Source organism: Octopus bimaculoides, chromosome 4 (assembly GCF_046866305.1).
Source record: "Octopus bimaculoides isolate indiv1 chromosome 4, ASM4686630v1, whole genome shotgun sequence".
Classification (NCBI taxonomy): Eukaryota; Metazoa; Mollusca; class Cephalopoda; order Octopoda; family Octopodidae; genus Octopus; species Octopus bimaculoides.
The window spans coordinates 54,968,300-54,992,965 of record NC_142931.1 but is presented as its reverse complement, the minus strand read 5'-3'; the positions used below and the strand labels follow the sequence as shown (position 1 = coordinate 54,992,965).

Sequence of the window (24,666 nt, the reverse complement as noted above, 5' to 3'; positions counted from 1 at the left end):
ATATATATAATATATATGTATATATATATATATATATATATATATATATATATATATATATATACGACGGGTTTCTTTTAGTTTCTGTCTACCAAATCCACTCACAAGGCTTTGGCCCGAGGCTATAATAGAAGACATTTGCCAAAGATGCCACGCAGTGAGACTGAACCCGGAACCATGTGGTTATCTGAATATCATGCTAAGGGTACACGTCTGCAGAATACTCAACCACTTAATGATTAATTTAATGAACCAGGCGTTCACCTAATCGAACAACCGAGTGCTCATCGTTAAGACCATCGGTGCATCCATCTTCTCGGTACCTAATGAACTTCACTGACTTACATTTATATCACAACCTTCCTTCTTATCTGCTCCATTTCTTTTTTGCACGGGGTTATCCCGAATTTACAGCCAACACTGCGCTGCTCCCGGCCTGGTCACTGACCGAATCCTATCACGCATACACCACAACTATTCCCACTTCCCTTTCTTTCTACTTTACGTTCAACAGCTCTGTTACTTCAACGGGCTATTCTCACAGATTTCGCTTCCTTTCTTCTGACCCTCAGATTGCTCTTATCTTTCCATATCTACTCTCTCTCTCTCTCTCTCTCTCTCTGCTCTCTCTCTCTCCCTCACACACACACACACACCATCAGGAAATAGTCGTTCAGCAATAAGTGGTACTATCTCAAACGCTAAACATTTCCTTTTTATCATAATCATCATCATCATCGTTTAACGCCCGTTTTCCACACTGGCATGAGTTGGACGGTTTGACATGAAGCTGGCCAAGCGGGGAGCTGTCTCTTGTGACATAGTTTCTGTGGTTGGATGCCCCTCATAGACAAATTCATATTCGAACGTTCCTCGTCAGCTCCAAATAGTTTCTAGGTTTAAATACGAGAAGCAGCTGTTGTAATTGCTGCTCGATCGAGCAGAGCTATGACAGTATGTATTCCAATCAAGACCATCTCGTCTTGTTTTATACAGTTTACTGGTTGTATTGCCCCCCCGACCCAACTTATAGCAGTCACTCGTAGGTGAGTCTGGCTTGGTAACATGTAACAACCATATTTCACTAATTGTTTTACATGCCCATGTAGTTTCAAGTATATGTAGTTACCTACTCAAGCTTCCAACCCTTACTGCGAAGAACAACCAGGATGTAACTACTGGAGGAGGGAGATGGAGTTGCACCAGTACTCGGCTGGTACTCATTTTCATCTGATTTTACTGGAGTAACATGAACTTAAGGCTTTGCTCAAAAATACATGTCACTCGATCCTGAATTATGAGATCCTACGACCTTGTAATCACGAGCCCAACATCGTAACTACGCGACTTCATTTACCTAATCCAAAATGTCCTTTCTTAAAATGATAGTATGAATGATCTGAAGGAAATTTGACCACTATTTTTAGCGGGTGGGAGTGACATTACTCGTTGGCTAAAAATACTGTAAGTTAAGTGATGTTTCTTACCTGGCAGCTTCACTCCAATGATATTCTCCATTAGTACACTGCAGGTTATCCATTTGACAGAAGACATCATGCGTGACGTGTTCCTCATCTTCAACCTCACCTAAAAGGTTTTGTACTTGCTCAGATGGAGATAAATACACTAAAAAACAGAAAAAGAAAGCAGGGAAACGTTGCATGAAGCGACAATAGAAATGCAGATACGATCGAACTGGTAGTATTCGTATAATTAGTTTTGTTCATTCCGACTGCTTATGTTTTGAGTTCAAATCCTGATGAAGTTAATTTTGCCTGTCATCATTTCGAGGTATATAAAATAAAGAACCAATTTAAGAACTGGGGTTGATGATATTAACGAATTTTCCCTCGGGAAAATTAATGTCCTTGTACCTAAATCAGAAACCTTTGTTGATGCTGTTCATTCTATTCAACTCAGTGCAATGAAAAATAAAACCTACAGCTCGTATGGTTTGCACTCAATACAAGTATACACCGAAGCAGTTACTCAGGGGAGTCTTTTTATTAGCAAAAGACGTTATGAAAAAGGTCGACCTCAGCAATGATTTGAACTCAGTAAATAGAGGAATGAAACTCATTATTACATAACATTTAGTTGGACGCAACTATTTCAATTCAAACATCGTACAACAACAGTATGAAAATAAATAAATAAATAAACTAAGGCATTCGTTCTAATAATTCCATTCAATAAATATTCTCTTCTGTTGAGAAAACAAACGGATTCTGGTTATTTTATTTTATTTATTTTACCTTTTTTTTTTTTTGAGAATTGATATCACCGAAGTTTGTAAATCTCTGTGAAAAACTAATTAATCAATGTGAAATGAAAGAAACATATTATTAATTGGCTTTGATTGGGTTCAATAGAGAGTAGTTAGATTACTGCTACTCATTTTGTCTCACACGACTAAATCAAAGACAAATCAACCTAGTGTACGGCTTGTATTCAAAGTAAGTAAACATCGAGTCACTTATAGTCAAACATTTCAAGTGAGGTTCTGACAACTGCGCCATCAGAATCCATTCAGAAACATGTTTCATTAAGTTACATTGGCACAACAATAAATATTTGCGTGCCACTTCTGCATTGAGTACATTTTGCTATTGTTTGTAAACTCGCACGTGTGCACACGTACGTATACGAGAATAGAGAATAGTCAGAGATTTTGAATTTTCATAGGGGTATATTTAGCCAAAATTTAGACCAATTAATTATAGAGGCATGGTATACATTAGAAGATTTTGTGGGTAGTTAATACTGGAGTAATTATATAATAACTTCTTTTTTTTTTACTCGATGTATAATATAGTAGATATATAATTTAGTCGTGTAGCCTTAGGCCAATTGTTGATGGGGAAGTGGTGGTGTGCACTCTCTATAATATTCTAAAAGATTTATTACCTTTTGGGGAATAACACTTTATATTAAAAAGAAAAGTTTATGAGTACTAAATGTTTGTGTCTAGACAGAGGTTGTCTCGGAATGTATGTTAGTCAGTTGAGAGATGGAAAAGGTGTCAAATAGTACCTAACCATCCTATCCAGTGGGGATAAAAGGAAGAAACGTTGAACACTTTATATTTATAGAGCGGCCAGTTTTATTAGTTGGAAGGCAAAGCGATGTTTTTTTGATTCAGTACAGGAACTGAAAGTGTATTTTTTAGCCATAACTGAAACGAAAGAATTGTACAGATAGCACATTGGTTTGTCGGTTGTTTGCGCTGCATTTGTTTAAGTAGTTATTTATATATTAATTGTTACTTCTTTCGACTATGATTAATAAAAATTTTGGGTTCCTTTAACAGGAGGTGTTCGGTCATAAATTACAGCCGTCCACAATCTACTAAATGACTTGTGAATTACCTATTGAGAAATAACATCGGCCTAGAGTAGCTAGAGATCTTATAGATGTTATACCTACATGCATAAAACAGCTAGGAATGTTTGTTAAACAGATTTTGGTTGGAGAAATGTTATAGATGTTATACCTACATGCATAAAACAGCTAGGAATGTTTGTTAAATAGATTTTGGTTGGAGAAATGTTTGTCTAAAATTCTCGAAGAGAATTAGTCAAATTAAAGTTTATTTTTCACTTAATGCTAGGGAGGATATTTTTAACCTTTAGGGTCCAAATACAACTCGGTAACGAGATGTATGTTTCTCTATGGGCGTTACGAAAAGTTGCAGTTCGAACTATCTGCCATTTAAACATCTGAATAATTCACCCTGCGTCGGCTCACGCGGTTTGAACATAATCACAGCATTGTTGTTCATTTCGTCCAGACACTTAACACAATATAGTGTGATAAAAATCCACGATGATATCTCAGCTTATGGAAGCAACATTCAACAGTTTCTACAGTAATCTATAGCCTGCTTGATAATTGGATTTCCGTTTAGGTACACAATACAGATTTCCCTTTAGAAACCGTAGCAGTCAATCATTGTTTTCTTGGGAACGTTGACCAGACGGCTATTTGCAATTTCTCCACAGATATATATATATATATATATATATATATATATTATATATATATATATATATATTCTTATAGACTTACCTTTTATCTTTTACATGTTTCAGTCATTAGACTGCAGCCATGTTGGGGTACCGCCTTAGAGAACATTAACCGAATGAATAGACCCCAATACTTAGATTTTAAGAAGCTTTGTACTTATTTTATCGGTCTCTTACTGCTTAGTTACCGGTATGCAAACATACCAACACCGGTTGTCAACCACACACACAGACATACAACAAGCTTCTTTCAGCTTCCGTCTGCCAAATTCCTTCACAAGGACTTTGATCGGCTCGAGGGTATAGTAGAAGATACTTGCCCAAGGTGCCTTGCAGTGGGACTGAACTCGGAACCGTGTGGCTGGGAAGCAAACTTCTTACAACACAGTCACGCCTTGGTCGATTTATTCGTGAAATAATTTCCTGTTTGGTATTTCCGATCAGAAGCACTTTGTCTATAGAAAAATTTGCCAAAGTTCTAACGTCACAATGACTCCACGTGAAAATATTACCAACTACGGTTGTCTAAAGAATCGTCACCTTCCCGCAGTCTGGTGCGATGATTCTTTAGGTGATCCGGTTTGGAAAAGGTAGTAGAGACTTGAAAGTCCGATTGCATCTTGGAAAGTTATTAACTTTTTGAGAAATTAGTAACTTCTTCCAAATGTTTGCAAGCTGTTCTATGTCGATATTGCTGGATTACTTTTGCAGTTGCGAGAATTGATTGTTCGAGCAATGTCGAGGGGCAATTCTAGGAAAACGTCTTCGGTTATTCGCTTAGCTGTCACAATCACAGGTGAAGCCTATCTGTCCCCGCCAACTGTAATAAATAAAGATCTAACAGAGCTCTGACCAGTAGCTAGTTGAAAAGCCAGAAAGTTAAGGAGAGTTTTTCTACAGAAGGAAAATTTGAAATGAATTATTTTGACTTGGCAGCGATCAAACAATGCCAAGATATTAAATGGCGATGACTGAGCAAATGTTATTTACTACGTAATGATCAAAAGTACTTTGAAAGATGGAGTATCGGTCACCATACAAATTGATGCAAACTGTTCGAGATGGCAAAGATTTCAGCCTCTGCACTAGCAAAATTAACATGAGAGGGATGTCAGAGAGAGGAGGAGAGACATCAGTGATGAGATTTGTCTCAGCGTAGGTCTTTTCTTTGTGTGTGTGTGTGAGAGAGAGAGAGAGAGAGAGAGAGAGAGAGAGTGAGAGAGAGAGAGAGAGAGAGAGAGAGAGAGAGAGAGAGAGAGAGATAGTAGGTGGTAGTTGATGGATCAGCGTTTGGACAATGGCCCATACATATTCACAAAGATCAGGAAGAATTAATTGCACAGCAGATTATTTCTCGTGTTTTATTTTATTTTAGATTTCTTAATTAATTACACTATACGATTAGTAAGTCAAATGTTTATTCTGATTCCTTGAATTGGATTTACTTCAAAGTTTGTGAAGAGTTCAAAATTATATATACCAGGAAATAGCAAGAAACAACTATTAAAATATAATTTCGAAACACGCGCGCGCGCGCGCATACACACGAGGTGCGCTGAAAAGTTCTTGGCTTTGGGTATTATAAAATACAGGAGAATCAATTAATTATGATTTAACATATTCCCCTCTCAGATTTACACACTTATTGCAGCAGTCCTTCATTTTTTCTAAGCCCTGTAAAAAGAACTCGGAAGGTTGGGCCTCCAATCACGCCTCTGTAGCAGCGATCATTTCCGAATCGGAGTGAAATTTCGTTCCCTTGAGATGTTTCCTCAGTTGTGGAAAGAGGTGATAGTCGGAGGCGTCCAAATCAGAGAGTAAGGTCTACTATTCGAAACGAAGGTCATGGATTTTCTGTAGAGTTTCATGTGCTGGTGCCCTGTCTTACAAAAACAGGACACCAAAGCTCAGCTTCCCAAGGCGTTTCTGCTTCAAAGTTTCACGCAGTTCGTCCAACAGAGACCTGTCGTATTCTGCGTTGGTGACGCAACCTTTTAGCAGGTATTTTATGAGGAGCATTCCGTCTTTGTCCCAGAACACTAATGCCAGAATCTTTCCAGTTGACTTCTGGGTCCTAAACTTCTTAGGACGCGGTAAACCGCTGTAGCGCCACGCCATTGATTGCTGTTTGGTCTGGGGATCATAATGATGAAGTCAAGTTTCATCCATGGTGACTAAACAAGCCTAAAATCAGCCTCTACCAATGCAAACCGGTCCAAGATCGTCTTTGACGTAGTAACTCTGATGCGCTTCTGATCTGCGTTCAGGCACTTCGGCACCCATTTTGCGGAAAGCTTTCTCATGTCCAGAATGTTGTGGATGATGTGGCCAACTCTTTCGCAGGAAATCCCCAAAGTCTCAGCTATAACTTGAGCTGAAATCCGAGAACCAGGATGTGCACAGCGTCGGCTTTGTCCTGTGTTCGAGGAAGATGGTCGTCCTGGCCGGATTTCATCTGTGACTTCGAAATGACAAGTTTGAAACCTTGACACCCAGATTTTCACTGTGGAGAATGATAGATTTCCGCCGCGCCTTTGCTTTGCAAAAAGAGGGATTTCGCGACTACCCGTGCTTCCATTTTACCAAAATCCATTGTAGGAGCTGCTATCATGCGTTAAATCTGCAAAAAAGAGAAAGATATATAGTTTCATGATTTTTTGTATATCTTCTAAATAGTTATCCTACCTCTCTTGAAAAGGTAACAGCTCTACTCTTTCGCGATACTCTTAAAGCCAGGAACTTTTTAGCACCTCCTTGTACATATATACATACATACATACATAAAACAAACATTTGTACACACACACACACATATGTTCTTCAACATAGAGGCATGTCAATACCCTATGGTATAACCTGAAGATTTTGCACAGTCATACAGATATTGTGCATTTTATATACCTGCCTGTACGATGTTATGTTACAATCTATAATTGAAACTTTTATAGGTATACCAAATAATCCATTCAATCCTCTTTTATTATTATTGTAGTTATTATTATAATCATTCTTTACATTATTATGAGGACGTGTGGCCTATTGGTTAGGGGTGTTGCATTCACGATCATGGTTTCAATTCTTAGACCGGGTGGTGCGTTGTGCTCTTGAGCAAAACACTTCATTACACGTTACTTTGCGATCACTTCTACACCTGACCTGTATTACACCGTGCATTTGTTCAGGTAACGTCGATTTGATGGAGGGAGTAAGCTAATGAACAGTACATACTTTTGATCACTATAAACAGATCATTTGTGCAGGTCGTTCGACAAAAACTAAACACTCATACGTCGTCTTCGACGGAAGAGTCCAGTACTATTATTATATTAATGTTTGCTATTGTCGTGTTATAATAAAAATAATTTTACATTAATCTGAAGGCTTACTCAATATTATTTGTGGAGTACAAATTTATTATACTTTTTGAAGAAGAATGGTGAGAGTGACTTCGAAGTTTCGGCCTGCTAGCCTACACCAGACAGTCCGATAAAAGGTAGTAAGCCGACACTGAAATCACTGTCACCACTCTTGTATAATGTATTATATATATATATATATATATATATATATATATATATATATATATATATATATATATATATATATATATATATATATATATATATATATATACATATATATATATATACATATATATATATATACATATATATATATATACATATATATATATATACATATATATATATATATATATATATATATATATATATATATATATATATATATATATATATATATATATATATATATATATATATATATATATATATATATATATATATATATACATATATATATATATATATATATATATATATATATATATATATCACATTATTAAACATCTGTGTGTTTTCATAGCTTTACATGTTTGGGTATATCCAGTTTCTTATTCTCACATTTAAAAAAATATTTCCACTGAGCCTAAGCGCGAAACGGCATGGCATTTTTAATCAACACAACTATCCCTGTCAAACAATGAACTGTTCCAATTACACCTTTCTCTTCCGGATCCGGTTTCTCTTCACTCGCTATAGAAGTAACCTTTTGATTCAACCATAAATCATTTTCACTTCCTGCTAAGCTTTACTTTTAATTTTTATTCATTTTTTATTTTATCTATTTCTTGTTTTTTTTTTTTTTGTTTGTTTCTTTCTAATTACTGATTTTGTATATGCTTAGAGGAGATAAATAACAAGAAAAACAAGGTGAACATATTAAAATGTCAATATTCCGATGAATATTTATGATATATTTAACAAGAACAAAAATACAGTATTTCAGAAGTAGTATATAGTCAGGACATTGACGCGCGCGCACAGGCACACTGAGATATGCAGATACATATATAAACAAACAGAAAGCATGAACAACGACCAGGACATAATTATACCGGACATACACAATAAAGGATATGAAAAACTGTTGTGACACGTCATGCATTAGCGATCTATTTTACAGCAAACAGATTCTAGCATAATTGTATTCATGTAGTTCTTCTGTTATCAATATACTACTGTAATTTCCACTGTGAAATACATTACTTCAGTTGATATTTGAATTAGCAGACGAGTTAAAAATAAATGCCCTGAGGGACAAAATAAATGCCTTTAGTTATTTTGTTATGGCTTTTTACGTTCTGAATTCAAGTCCTACGGAGGTCAATTTTGCCTTTAATTCTTCTGGAATCGTTGTACTTAAACTAACAGATGTGTACTGGATTCGCTATAATCGACTGCCCCCACCAAAATGTGGTCTTATCCCTGTGTAAAAAAATCAGTATTAATCTCTTATTATTGGATGTAGAGAAAGGTATTTTGGAAGCATTCTTAACAAATTTGTGATAGTTGTAAAGAGGTGTGAGAACTATAAATGAGCATTGTTTATAAGTGGTCTTATTGTGCTCAATTTTACTGATTATTATTGTTGAAGGTATTACTCCAACCAACTTGCCTTATTGATAATTTTTTCTGGGTGCCATGACAGAACTAGGTGTTGCAGACCCATTACTGACCACCACTTAAGGCAATTTGCTTCAAGTATCCTTACTACTCAACAGCTCCAGTTTCCTAAATTGAGGTTTATAAGACAGATAACTAATTGCAATTAGTTAAATCTGACGTGACAAACCTCTAATCAACCGTGAACGTCCCATCTGTTTTTCACCCCGAAATAAACAATATAGAATGTTTCTCTAATATTATACAGTGTAAGTTGAGGAAGATGTGGCTACTACTTCTTACAGGAACGACCACGTACAGGCTTCCTCATTGGCTGAATTGTCGAAATCCTGCCAGTTGTACGTTTCCTACTTTTTTCTGTTAAATACTATCTTCCCAGGCATGTCCCTCGACATTTTTCGCCCAACCAAATTCCACATCACCAAACGGCTGACTTGCACTTGAGTGTGTTGGTTCAAACGAAAGACACATTAAAGTAATTTCCACCATCATGAATAAAAGACATTTACTCACTACAGTAACGCTTATAAGGCTGCCATTAGAGAAGAAAAGGTGCTTTCGTGCATCGTATAGTATGATAAGGCAGTTGTCCCCCAAATTGTAGCCAGGTTTTCAGGTCCTTTTCTCAAGACCTATACTAACATTGAAGAATCTTCCTAGCCACCATTTTCCTACGAAGATGGTTCTCTAGATATCACTCCTGCTTGTAAAAGCACTGTAATCAGCTGAGACTGTCTACAAACCCAAGTAAGACCCACACAGGGAGCGTGTTCCTTTTACATACACAAATATACTAGGTCACATCAAAAAAGATTAACTAGTTGATTAGCACATTCTGCAGCCTAAGACCCTCCTTCTCCCCCCCCCCTCTCTCTCTTGCTTGTTATATCGTTACCACAGCTACCTCCACTCCTTTAAACTAATTTGTCATTTGTTCTATAACAAATTCACTTAGATCACTTATACTGTGCGTCACACCACAGCTCCTGCACTAATCACTATTTTCTCCAATCCTTCCCCCCCTATGACAATCTCGTGAAAATCCCTCCCACTCGCATCAACTGTATCTATCTCACCAGTCTCGGAAAATCTGGTAAGGACTGTGGAAATCATGGAAGTTGACTAAACCTTCAAAAATACACCTTTCTAATAAAAACCGACCGGCTGCTATTTAAGAAAGCAAAATACAATTTAAAAACTATAGCCTTACTTAAAATATTTAACCCAAGCATTAACCGTCTGCTGATATCTTTTATTTCATGCTAATAATATACAGAGTTTCTACATACAATCGATTTTGTCGAGTATATTTCAAATATAGACCTTTTAATATTCCTGGCTGCACTGCTCTCATGACTGATTTTTATGCACACAAACACACACACACACACACACACGCATCAGATAACTACTTAACGTTCAAATTATTAATGCTCTACTTGATATTCTTCTTTCGCAGTGATTTTATGGAGATCAATTTTCTGCCATGATAATTCTCAACAATGACAATTCTAATCACTGCTGATTCTAAACAATAACTCTGTAGCATCAAGTTGTACCATATAAGCCAGCAGCTTGCTGAACTATTAGAATATAGGACTGCAGCTCGTAAGGATCTGCTGCTCACACCCTATTGTTAGTGCTGTGCTGTAGTACATCATACAAAATGCTTAGCGACATTTCCACTAGCTTTACGTTCTGAGTTTAAATGCCACCAAGGTCGACTTTGCCTTCCTTTCTTTCAAGATCAATGAAATAAATAACCAGTTAAGCATTAGGGTTGATGTAATCGTCTAAAACTTCTCACTAAAATTTCAAGCCTCGTGCCTATAGTAGAAAGAATTATAGCATATATTACAGAAAATTTTCCATTCTATTTCATCTTGTGGTCAACTAGTACGGTGAATGAGCGCAGTTTATCTCATTTAACAGCAAAAAGATCTATGTTGACGTTTAGATGCTTTACAATTCTTCCGCTGGGTAAAAATTTCTGGTTATTGCCATTTCTATCCAGTAATATCTTTCGGTCACTCAACACATTGAAGTTCGAGGTTCATTAAACATCTATCCTATATACTCCCGAGTGAACAGCGCCAAACAACCTGCCTTGAAGATCAGTTTGCATCCTGTTAGCGACAGTTATTCAGACTAAAACAGTTAGCTGTTAATGATCAGTCTAGCACAAAATAGATACCACAAGGTAGAAACATCATGCTTTTCCTGCTGTGATTATAGCTAGAAGAGTTTGACTCTTCTACCAGGTTGATTCACCTAGAAATAAACAAATCAACGAGGAAGCTCCTACGCGGTTGTACAATCTGCTAAAAATAGCGGTCATATTTCTTTCAGATCATATTCTGCTGTCTCAAATAAGAAGGGACACATTGGATAATGCTTTATTAGATACACTCCTTGAAAAATAAGCAAATAAACTGTTGGTTGGAATATTTTGATCATGGATCTGCTCAATCAGGACTGATCTGGAAAAAATCAATAACAACCCAAGATATACTTCATGATACCTCCTATCACCCAATAACGTAGAAGATTCGTCACTGGGCAGAATATCATCCTGTGTAAATCTGGACATAGTTCACCCCATCGCTTTCTCAAACGTTTCCTCATTATATCATGCGTAGACGTTGAAATTCTTCAATGGCTGAACAAATAAGACAGATATATAAAACGTTCAGTTATATTCTAGTGTGTTGTCTTGTTATAATTCTTTCAGTGAGACATTCGAAATAAAACATGCAACTTCATTAATTAAATTTCCTTTCATTAAATCCCAGGCCAAGAGCAAAGGAAATTGCGTTACATATCAGTAAGCACTTCCATAACTCAAGATAATATTTCTCTAGATAAATTATCAGTCACTGGTTACTAACTTCAGCTAAACAAATCGATATCCTTTCTACAACATTCTGTGATTTAAATCCTAATTTCTTAATTAAATACGAAAACTTTTGGAACGCAACAATATAGTATTGCTGCTGCTGTCATGCCTGACCGGGAAGATATATGATTGTTTGTTTACAATATGAATTTGGAAGCGAGAGCAATTTATATGAGGTAACTTCACATTAAGGATCGGAACGTACAATTTCCTGTAATTCAGACCAGTAGATTAAGTGAATGGTTCCAGTAAACAAAGTGAATGGTCCCCATAGACAAAGTGAAAAAGGTGCTGCCCCGGAAAATGACGAGGGAGGTGGTTTCTGGTTCAAGTAAAGCGCCAGAAAATTTGAAAGGAGGGTGTCAGTTGTTACCATCGACCCCGGTGCTTGACCACAATTTTATTTTATCGACCCAAAAAGAGAAAAAGCAAAGCTAGGCTCGGAAATGAGGTGTACCTATAATTCAAAGGGCCAGCCTTGTCACACTCTGTGTCATGCTAAATCTCCCTCAGAACTACGTTAAGAGTACGTGTGTTTGTGGAGTGCTCAGCCACTTACGCGTTAAATTCACGAGCAGGCTGTTCCGTTGATCGGATCAACTAGGACCCACGTCATCAAAACCGACAGAGTGCCATATACCAAATTATCAATAAGTTGTGCTGTGAGTGTTGTGTCATCGTCTTGGTTTTTAAACTATTTCATTTACACTGCTACTTCCGATTCACAAATTTCATCGCCACCCTCACATGTTCAAATGACAAAAACACAACCTACTCACAGCCAAACAACTGTCTCTAATCATTGCACAAATATTTATATTGAGTTGGCAGAATCGTCAGAGCCTCGAGAAAGAACACTTTGCGGCATTCATTCTGGATGTTTCCGCTCTGAATCCAACATCTTGCCGAAGTCAGCTTTGCCTTGCATACTTTCGGTGATAAAATAAAATACCAGTAAAATACTGGAGTCGGTCGTATCGAATACTCACCTCATCACTAAATGGCTACCCTTATGCCGAAATAAGAATGTTCTTTCTAGCCTTGGCCCACTAGATATATATACAAAAGCTTGCAGCCATAATAAGCATCTCGTATCTTTAATTTCGATGCAGTTTGTCTTTTACATTATCCAGAGCATTCTTCCCTCTTTTGGCGATTTGAGGGTGTGACTGTGAGGGAGATTTCACTACTGTTTCTAACCAATTTTTTTAATGTAGTTTTTGTTCTTTAAATGGTGGTCAATTTTAAAGAAGCAGATCTATGAACATTGCACCTGTAAGCACTTTTTTTTGTAACTGCACCTGCCAGACTACATTATCCAATATGTTCGTCTTTTCTTTAAGAAAGTAATGTGTGGTGTGTGGCACATTTAGCTTTTGATTCTGACAAAACGACAGCGTAGGAGGGACCTTTCACTGACTTTCATTATGTAGTATTTTATAAGGTCGCCAGAAGTCAGACAGAGCAAACTAGCGAATTAAATGATTAGACAAATACATTCCTTTACGTTCTGCTTTCAAATTCTACTTTTCATCTTCACTTTTCAGAGAAATGAACAAACCAACAAACAGAGCTTCTATGTAGTCAATCGATCTGTCAGAAATAGCAGCAAAATCTCTCTTTAAGATAACCCTCAGCCGCCTTTGAAAAAGGAAAGGCTTATTGGATAATACAGTCTGAGATAAACTATGTCACAAACGACGGGATGGTCATGGCTATAATTTCTTTGTTTATAGGTATTCTGGATTATGTTTGTCCAAGAGCTAAACAACAAAAGACAACCTTGAAGGATCGATAAAACGTGTCATTCTGCTTACAGGGTCAATTAAATTAGCTCCGCACTTCCTCTACAAATACGTGTGACCTGTCTGCTCAGATCAGAAATTATGGTATATATTTTAACATCCCATCATTCCATAGACAGTTGTTACATTTTCAACAGCTTGGTTGTTAACATTTAATTTACTGTTAATTGAGAGAAGTCAACCGCATGAATCAACGGCTTATTAATGTCATCAGGTAGGTGCAGATAGCAATGCAGATAGATAGCCAGAGTTGTAGAGCATTATACATGATATTGCTTAATATTTCTGTCCCACCTTGGTCGATAAAATAAGTACCAGTTGAGCAATGGGGTCGATGTAATCGACTTACCCCTCCCCTGGAATTGCTGGCCTCGTGCCAAAATTTGAAATCAATATTTCTGCCCCACCTTAGAGTGGTGAGCTGGCAGAATCTTTAGCACACCGGACAAAATGCCGTTAAGCATTTTGTCTGTCTTACGTTCTGAGTTCAAATTCAGCCGTGATCAATTTTGCCTTTCACCCCCGGAATCGATAAAATAAGTACTAGTTGAGCACTAAAGTCGATGTGATCGACTTACCCACTTCCCCGAAAGTGACGTGTAAAATGAATAATTACTAAGTTACATGTATCTTTCAAATGAATAATGAAACTGGGAAAACGAATTCGTTGTTAGGCAAAGGAAGCGGCTTATTGAGTTGGTAGCTATTTCAAAAGCCGGTGGTTCGCAGTGAAATTCATTTATTTAAAAGGAGTTCTTGGTATTGAAAAAACTGAGAATCTCTGCTCTAAGCAGTTGTTCGATTTGCTTGAGATAGCAGCTAAGTTTCCTTCAAGCCGTCATTGTGCCTAGTTAGCAACAACATGAAAGGAAGAAATTAGTATTAAGTTTCTGTAAGGCGGCGAGCTGGCAGAAACGTTGCACGCGGGCGAAATGCTTAGCAATATTTCGTCTGTCTTTACGTTCTGATTTCAAATTCCGCCTTTCGTTAGTACCTGTTGCGTACTGGGGTCGATCTAATCGACTGACCCACTCCCCCAAAATTTCGGGCCTTCTGCCTAGAGTAGAAAAGGATATAATATCCTTTTCTACTCTGTGATGATTTTAATTGTTACGAATTGTTCACAATTCAGCTTTTGATAAATAACTGAAACCAATGCATTTCACATACAGTGTTAATACCAATTGAGTAAGATAGGCATGCGACTTCAGTTTCATTCATTTTAAATGTGCAGCTTACTGTCCGAAAAAAAAATCGATATCTTGTTTCATCAGATGTCCGATGAAATAAGATGTTAAACACAGAAGGGAAAGTGATCCTACATCGATAAACGGACAGATAGCTGGAACAAGTATTGCCAATAGATACCAGATTTGTTAAATGCTAGCATCTAATCTAGTTCTGAAAAGTGATCAACTGATGGAGATTCCACTGTATCTGAAAACATTACACGAAAATAAATCCTTTCCCGAAACTAATATATGGAGATCTGCTCAGAAGAATTTTCCTATCGTAATAGAAGTTCAAAGGTAATCATTGTCAATAAATTTACCGTATTTAATTTGTTTTTCTTTCTCAGATATTGTCTCTTTCTTGTGTTTATCCCCCCCCCCTTCTCTCTCTAGCTCACTCACACACACACACACACAATATAATAAGAGAAAGACATGAAAAAGGAATAAACGGTTACCTTATGAACTTCATTAGCTTATAGCTCTAGGAGGAATTGCAATGTTATCATAAGATAATCGTTTATTCCTTTATCATCTCTTTTTCTTATTACCGCTCTATATTCGACTAACGCTTCATTCTGAAGCATATGTATATTGAGTTCTACACCAGGTTATTAGTGTCACAATGCCTAAACAAAATAATGACCAGCTATAAACAGAACATTAGATAATACAGTTCTATATTTAAGAGATGAGGAATTATGTACATCATTTACGTTATTTACACAGCATATGGCGTAGTGGTTAAGAGCGCGGGCTACTAACAAGATTCCGAGTTCGATTCCAGGCAGTGACCTGAATAATAATAATAATAATAATAATAACAACAACAACAACAACAACATCGAAAAATACCTTAGGAATGAGAACTCAGGTTCGAAATTTCACCAAGACACCTGATGAAGGCTAGTGGGTATATCAGCCAAAACGTTGTGTTAACAACAAACAAGATGAGGACAATTATCCGTCAAATGTAAATAATGTAGATAAAGAACATTAAATGTTCGGATGTTCAAAGGTTTGCAACCTGTCGTTAAAATCGTAGTACGCTATTGTAATTCCTAGTTTGATAAATTTCGCTATGACAAAGGGTCCCCACTTTTTACTTGCTGGATCTAGAGGAAGGGGTAGTGCGCATGGTCATTACAAATCCTCCTAAACTGGTGAGATCTATGCCATAAGTATTTCTTATAAGCCTTCGTAAGTCAACGCATGCGGAAAAGATATGAGCATGGAAAGAATTGTAGATCAACATTCTAAGAAGGTAGGATTAGGTGTTTGGGTATAAGATTGACGTGAAACGGAAAGACCAGAGGAATGGGAATGTGTGAAGCGGGGTGATATGAATCCAGCCAGTTGCAAATTTTTTGCCGAACAACCAGCACAAATGATTTGTTTATAGTGATTAAATGTTTGTGCTGTACAATGACTTACTTCCTCCATCAAATCGACATTGCCTCTACATGTAAACTGTGTGCCACACGTCAGATGTCGTAGTGATCGCAGAGCAACGTGAAATGAAGTGTTTTACTCAAGAACACAACGCACCATCTGTTCCAGGAAACGAAACCACGATCTTGCGATCGTGATTGTAATACCTTAGCCATTAGGCCACGTGCCTTCACTTCACCTGAGCTTCAGAGAATATCAATAATTGTAGAGGGGGGTGGAGGGCTAAAGTAATTTCTGACCCTAAAGACATAGGCCAGGCTTAGGAATGCGATACTGTCTTAAACTGTAGACTGTTCAACTGTAGAGTGTAGCCAGGATGACTGAGAAGGGGTGGAGATAGGGATTGTGTGATTTGCCCTGAGAACGTATTTTGTTTCTTTTCGGGTTTAAAGCAAAAACACACATCGTATCATAATATGAGTTGTCTTAAAGTGATGATAGTAGTAATTTTGTTTTCCTTCGTCTCACTCATCCTTATTTGATTAAAGCGACACATGCACGTTAAGTATGTGATACTGAAGTCGGCTGTCGTGGTTTTCCAGTTAGATCAGAGCGCTATTTCCTGCAGAAGATAGGTCTGCATTCCAGACGACAGAAGAAGGCTTTCAAGGAGATAGGCACAGCAGCTGAAACCGGCTCAAAGTGGCTGTGGTTGATAAGAGACCGCAAGTGGAACCCTTCTGCAGGTGAAAACCGATTCAGTCGTCGCTGTCTCACACAGATAAAGACTAAAAGCTAAGGAACGAATAGCTTGTGACCTTGAGATAATGGCTGACGACAGATAAGGCTTTCCAGCATTGCGATCGATTTAGAACCTCAGAGTAGCTTCCGCAGCTTCCGCTGGGGTAAAAACTCTCTGATATATACATATATATATATATATATATATATATATAATACAAGGAATATATATACATGTATACACACATATATGTACATACTTACATCTACATGTGTATATATATGCATATCAGGGTACAGGACGTTAGAACAATAAACTACAGACAACGGAACGAACACATAGGAAAACGGAAAGCCACTTGGAATATCCCTTCATCAGCTGTCTCTATTCTATCTAGACGTTTCGAATATATATATATATATATATATATATATATATATATATATATATATACCGGAAAGGATCAGCAAAGTATTCATAATTGAATCGGTTGAATTCATCCTACGAAACAACCACATCATATTTGACAACACGTTCTATCAACAAAAATCTGGAATTGCCATGGGCACTAGGGCAGCCCCGGTCATTGCGAACCTAACTATAGGCTATCTGGAAATAATAATATACCAGGAATCTTTATCTACCTTTGGAAACCCTCTTTTCCAATACATAAAAGAAAAATGGAAAAGATTCCTAGACGACTGTTTCATCCTCTGGAATGAAAACACAGACAAACTCCTGAAATTCAAAAGACTATTGAACAGCATCAACCCAAACATACAGTTCACAATGGAATACAACGAAAAGGAGCTCTCATTCTTGGATATACTAATTTAAAAAATTAACCTAAAAATAGAAACAGACATATTCTACAAAACCACAGACACCAAACGATATCTACTATTTAATTCATGCCACTCAAGACACACCAAAACAAATATCCCCTTAAACCTTGCAAGAAGGATATGCACAATAGTGTCAGAAAAAATACCAGAGAGCTTAGATTGCAAGAACTCAAAAACACTCCAGTTCAACTCAAAGAGGATGGAATCAGACGTGCAACACAAATCGACATAGAAACCTTAAGAAAAGTTCAACACAGTAACACACCTTCCCCGAAAATACTGCTGTACATATCTACATACAACCCCAGAAACAAAGAAGCCTCCACCAACATCACGCAAAATTTACCAATGCTACATAAGGGCCCCAAATTAAAAGAAATTTTACACACACATAAGATCATTAAAAGCCGCAAACAACCGAAATCACTAAAAAAGATCCTCACAAGACAAAATTATTTTCTAAAATAACGAACGCAAAAGTGAAGAAATGTCGCCGCCCAAATTGCACAACATGCTCACACCTACTAGAAGGATCAGAATTCCTTTTCAAAGAGGGATAAAAATTCAAAATTAAATCTGACTTTACTTGTACCTCAGAAAACCTGATTTATATTATAAGATGCTCGGGCTGCCACTAAAAGTATATAGAGTTCACGGGATTATCGCTCAGACGCAGATGAACTCTGTACCGACAGCAGATTGCATTCTCAGAATACAGAATAATACCCTTTAGTGAACACATTGAGAAATGCGCAAAGCAATTGCTATCACAATTTGTAATCTTTCCATTTTATCAATGTGCCATTGAAACAGAGGGTGCTTTCGATGTGAGCAATGAAGTCATATGATTGAGCAGGCATATGCGATCTTATTGGACTATTCCTACTCGATACGTTGGGCAAGATTTTTCCTGACATATACTTCACAATTTACAAAGATGATGCCCTAGCTTTAACCGCAAATACCAATGGACCAGCACAGGATCGGTTTAGGAAGGATATTATCCATTTGATGAAAACTTTCGGCCTTAGCATAACTACAGATACCAACCTGACGGTTGTCAATTTCCTAGATGTATCCTTAGATCTAAATAAGAATATTTATAAACGTCATAAGGAAGCAAATATATATATATATATATATATATATATATACACACACACACACATATAAGGGCTATTTTGAAATTTATTTACACTGTTGATTTTTATGTTTACCTACCTTATCACAGTGCCTGTTATATAAAGACATGAGTTATTGCAGATGTTGATGACTGAAATAGAATGAATATTATCGTTTTTGTTCCCCTTAGATGTTTGCTTAAGGCCCAAAATTGAAAAAGTGTTTTCGTTATTATCTATTGTTGTTGCTGTTTTTTTTCTTTTTTCTCTTTTTTTTACCTGGTGTATATTTCATGTATGGTGATTTGCAGCATTATTCTTACGGGTTTCTCGTTTGATTGTTTACAAAAGGGTGACTCAATTCTGCTAAAGACACTCGTATACCAAGTAGTTATGTTCTACTTGGTGACGCTTCCATACCTGCTCGTGCGCGAGTCTGCGCGAGTCTGCGCGCGTGAGTGTGTGTGTATTTATCAACACACGTTAAATTTTAACTTAATGCAAACAAAAACACGCTTGAAAGAATACATGTGAATGATGTCTTACCTGGTACAGAAACATTTCCGGACGACGGAGCCACTTTGTCGCCTTGTTTCTTTGATCTTGATTTTTTTACTGGACGTCGAGGTCTCTTAGGTAACCTCAAACCAATATACATCGCTTGTCTATGGTCCGCAACTGCAAATATAAAAATCAGATGAATTCTTGTGAAAACTGTGTGGAAAACAATAACATGAAAGCTTAGCAATTCACTATTGAAATTTGAACCTGGTACTTTTGTCCCATGTTTCAAAGATTCTACCTAACTAATCTCTAATGAAACGTTTTTTTACATGGACACAAGACCAGAAATTTGATAGAGAAATAGTTGATTACATGACTGCTAACTTATTTTCTCGACCTTGAAAGGATGAGAAGGAAAGGTAACTCCAGTGAAAATTGAACCCAGAAATGTAAATACACGTAACTAAATAGCACAATGCATTTTGCTCGACACTTTACCGATCCGGCCATCTGTATTAAGGATGTCTATCGCAAACATCTTGTCTTTGAAATCACCATTAGAGACGACCTTCAATGCACGCAATTTTCCCACTATACTGTCCATGCTAGCACACTAGCTGAAACGTTTGCCACCTTAAACAACCCTCACGAGTTAACCTTCCTCAACTTTTCATCCATCGTCATCCTCAATTCTTCATCAGATCGTCTGAGCCCTGATTACTGAAGGCAACTCGTCTAACAACATTTGATCCTCGAGCCCTCTGGTACTTGAACTCATCTAATTGGACGGCGTTGCTAATTACCCTTAACAGCAAAAATACAGTTCACCTTCAACCTTCATGAGTTAGTTAAGCGGATGAAGATAACTGACACCATCCGCGAGCTTATGGAGGAGCCTCTATGTAGTCGTTTAGCCTGCAAGAAATAGCAGCTAAGAACAGTACTTGCAAAGCCTGGATGACGTCACTTGCCGGCACTAACTGAAAGTCCTTTTCTAATTATTGCAGTGTTTGGAGGAAAGCAAACGATATGTCCATGCAACATACAGCATGGAAGCACCCCTTCTCCTTCTCTCTCGTTTTATTGCAGCCAGCCCTTCGAGTCTCTTGTTAAAATCACTCCTGTCACCTTTACAAATGGTTTACTCGATATCAAGAGGGCCTAGAATTGTTCCTCACGCAGTTATAGCCTTCTCATTTCCATCACGTTTTCCATTCAACTTTATGGTGCTAACGTGCAGAGAGATGCGCAATAAAACTCCTCGTAATCCTCTCTTCATGACTCAACTGGTTGCCAAAGGTGTAAACTTCTTCAGTGACGTCGATAAAAGATCACAACGGGTCCTGCCAATGTTACTTCTATTATTGTTTCCAAAAGGGGCGCACCTGAGCCAATACCTATTCCCACAACTTCACAAATGTTTCTCCTCTTAAGAGGATTTAGTTCAACTTATGGAAACATGGAGCTGCATCTCATAACCTCTCAGTTAAATAATGACATCTTCACTTTTATATCAACAGAGCCTTCTTATGGGTATGATTCAAGATCTTTGTAGCTAAAATGTCCACTTATAGACCTCATCGACCTCTTATCTTTTGGATTAGAAGTTGCTCCTCCATAGTGTGTGTTGATAACGCTCTGTTTCACACATATTCTATTGACTCTGGTTTCTTTCGAGAACAAATTATATAACCTAGACCATACTGTACGGACATTGAAGACAATCACTGTCACTTCTAACAACATGCTTCTATGCATATGACGTAACCCTTACTTTCAGAAAGAAACAGCTTTGCACAACACCACCTAAACAACATACAGCTAAAGCAAATACTTATCCGACACAACTACTAGATCCCGTTCGTGCTGTTTTCTCTTCCTCCTTTCTTTCACCTGCCCCTCCAGACTAGCAAATTTCTTTGCTCCTCCATCAAAGCTTATTCCAGTACTTCTTTATATTTCGTCACTTCTATGTATCTCAGTCACCAAGCTCAGCATGAAACATGTTTACTCTTTACTCTTTTACTCTATTACTTGTTTCAGTCTTTTGACTGCGACCATGCTGGAGCACCGCCTTTTAGTCGAGCAAATCGACCCCAGGACTTATTCTTTGGAAGCCTAGTACTTATTCTATCGGTCTCTTTTGTCGAACCGCTAAGTTACGGGGACGTAAACACACCAGCATTGGTTGTCAAGCGATGTTGGGGGGACAAACACAGACACACAAACACATACATATACATATATATACATATATACGACGGGCTTCTTTCAGTTTCCGTCTACCAAATCCACTCACAAAGCTTTGGTCGGCCCGAGGCTATAGTAGAAGACACTTGCCCAAGGTGCCACTCAGTGGGACTGAACCCGGAACCATGTGGTTGGTAAGCAAGCTACTTACCACACAGCCACTCCTACGCCTACTCTCAATCCTTCTTATATCTTTCCGCTAAAAATCTCTTACTCTGGTTCATGTTTTAACTTACAGGCATTAAAAGGTCGGAATGATAAAGCAAGTACATTGATCGCAATAATCTAAGAGGGTTTTGAGCATTGCCCCAACCTCTTCCAACTAATTAATATAACTCTGGGATGTCCCGAAACAGCAATATTACAATAAATAAAAGTCCTAATCAAGATGCATGGCTGTTTGAATATAGGTGACGACGAGACGGTTTAAAACATTCAGTACGTTTTACTTTATTCACATTTTATTTTTATTCACATTTTTTACTTAGAAGTTTCCGTTTCATTCTGAAAGATATCTGCACAGGATATACAACTAGTGCATGATATTCTCATTAGTGTTTTGCTTGCATTTAAAACTGTACTTGGCATAACTAACATACAATGACATATTAATGCCAGTCTTTAATTGATGTATTATGAAAATGAGAAAGAGCGATCCTATGTGATATCATACACAATAGCAGCTTGCTTCTGGTTTGAAGTCAGACTGACTGATGAATATCACTAGTGGTGGTGCTGGTGGTGGTCGTGGTGGTGCTGGTGCTGGTGGTGGTGGTGGTGGCGGCGGTAACGATGAAAGGGAGAATTTTTATGCTATTGCAGATAATAGCTGTCAGTTAATTAAACAATAAAACACTAATTCTACATTGCTTTAAGCAAAATTTCATGGTATTTCAGAAATTTGAAAACGGACAAGACTAATATAAAACACAGTATTCATTTCGCCTTTTGCTAATCAGGAAGCTAATATTTAGTTAATTAATGATTCATAAAACAAATGTTAACACAGCAACTCATTTCTGGTTAAGTTTGTGATTTTTCTTCCTTTTCTCTGTCTGTTTGTTTCTCCCCACTCTCTCTCTCTCTCTCTCTCTCTCTCTCTCTCTCTCTCTCTATTCAACAATGACAACATTTGGTAGCTGCTACTTTAAGCAACAGGTTGTATGTGTTATATTAACTCATCTATATAAGTTTATTTTTCAGTTCATCCTTAACTCTTTCTAATCATACTTTTCGTTCTATATTTAACTTCATTTTTAACAAATTTTCAAAGAAAAAGAAATATTATTTCCCCTCCTCAACCCCCCTTATGTTTTCTCTGGGAAACTATCCTGATGGCAGAACATTCGCCATGTGCATTGTTTTCCTGAATGCAAGAAACTAAGCCCACGCGGCTTCTTCATTTCATTATAGTCCCTTAAACTAACAAACGAGTTATTGGGGATTATTTAAGAGTATTGGAATGCAGAACTACACATTTTGTAATAGATATAGAAGTAAAGAAATAAGAATGTATTAAATCGAATAATAGAAAATGACTGTGTTGATCGTTTAATAAGCCATAAGTTTGTTGAATGCACTGTATAACAAAAATTATGTTATTATAGACGTCGCATAGTATACAATATCGTGAGGTTGTTGATTGAAGATATTGTGTCTTCCGGGGGTTTGTATTGTTTGTCAAGTTACAACAAGGACCTCAGACAGACAGTACTTTACGAAATATGCGTACAGTTCTAAGTAATACCGACTTTTGCAAAACACCTAGATTGTAAGGTATTTCTAAAGTTTTCAGATGTTTTTTTCAGATTGGGTGGTATTGAACCCAATGCTCCGATGACAATACGGATAACCTTTAAGTTTGACTCTCGCAGCTTCCAAATCTTAGCGATCTGAATTATCAGGTCTCCATATTTATCAACCATTTCTCTTTCTTTCATGATGATATGTTGATCCCCTGGCACTGCCACGTCGATTACTAGGCACTATTGTTTGTTCCTCTTAAAGGTTACTATATCCAGCCTCCTTTATTATTATTATTATTATTATTATTATTATTATTATTATTATTATTGTTCAGTAGTTTTATTTTTATAACGTGCTTTCACTTCACTACAGAGCGCAGCTCTGTGTGCTTTGGGTATGTGCTGTGGTTTGCTGTGATGCTCTTATGGTTACTGTATTGAAAGTGTTTTGCGTAGGATGTGTGCAGTGCCCAGTAGTGCAATTTTCTGTATGTTATATATATATTTGTAAGTCCTGGTGTTTTTGTTATGTATTTGTCTGAATATTTTTTTATTATCCCTAAGGCACCTACTATGATAGGAATTGTTTCTGTTTTTAGAGTCCACATTCGAGTTACCTCTATTTCCAGGTCTTTGTATTTTGAAAGTTTTTCCATTTCTTTTAGGGAAACGTTGTCATCTGCTGGTATTGATACATCAATTAGACAGCATTTTTTTTTCTTCATGATCTTTGACAACTATATCTGGTCTATTTGTCTTAATTTCTCTATCTGTGTGTATTGGCATATCCCAGAGTATGGTTGCTTTCTCGTTTTCTGTGACCTTTTCTGGTGTGTGTTTATACCATCTTTTTTCTGTTGTTATTCCATAGTGTTGGCATAGCTTCCAGTGTATATAGGTCTCAGCTCTGTCGTGTCTGTGAATATATTCCTTCTTAGCCAGGACTGGGCAGCCAGAGATAATATGATTTATTGTTTCTTGTCCATCTCCGCATATTCTACAGTTACTTGTTATGTTTCTTTTCATCATTATTATTATTATTATTATTATTATTATTATTATTATTATTATTATTATTATTATTATTGTTTTTGGTCAATAAGTGTTATTTCCCATTTGCTTCA

The 24,666-nt window shown here is 37.1% G+C and overlaps 1 protein-coding gene across 1 annotated transcript in view; it reads right to left on the bottom strand.

The window, feature by feature from the left end:
- LOC106879538 (electroneutral sodium bicarbonate exchanger 1) overlaps positions 1-24,666 on the bottom strand; it is a 161,630-nt gene that overhangs the window by 104,019 nt on the left and 32,945 nt on the right. Inside the window, exons 2-3 of the mRNA XM_089350788.1 lie at positions 19,590-19,721; positions 1,488-1,626 (exon numbers count right to left, since the gene is read on the bottom strand). Coding sequence (XP_089206914.1) covers positions 1,488-1,626; positions 19,590-19,721 — 271 coding nt within the window. The remainder of the gene's footprint in view (positions 1-1,487; positions 1,627-19,589; positions 19,722-24,666) is intronic.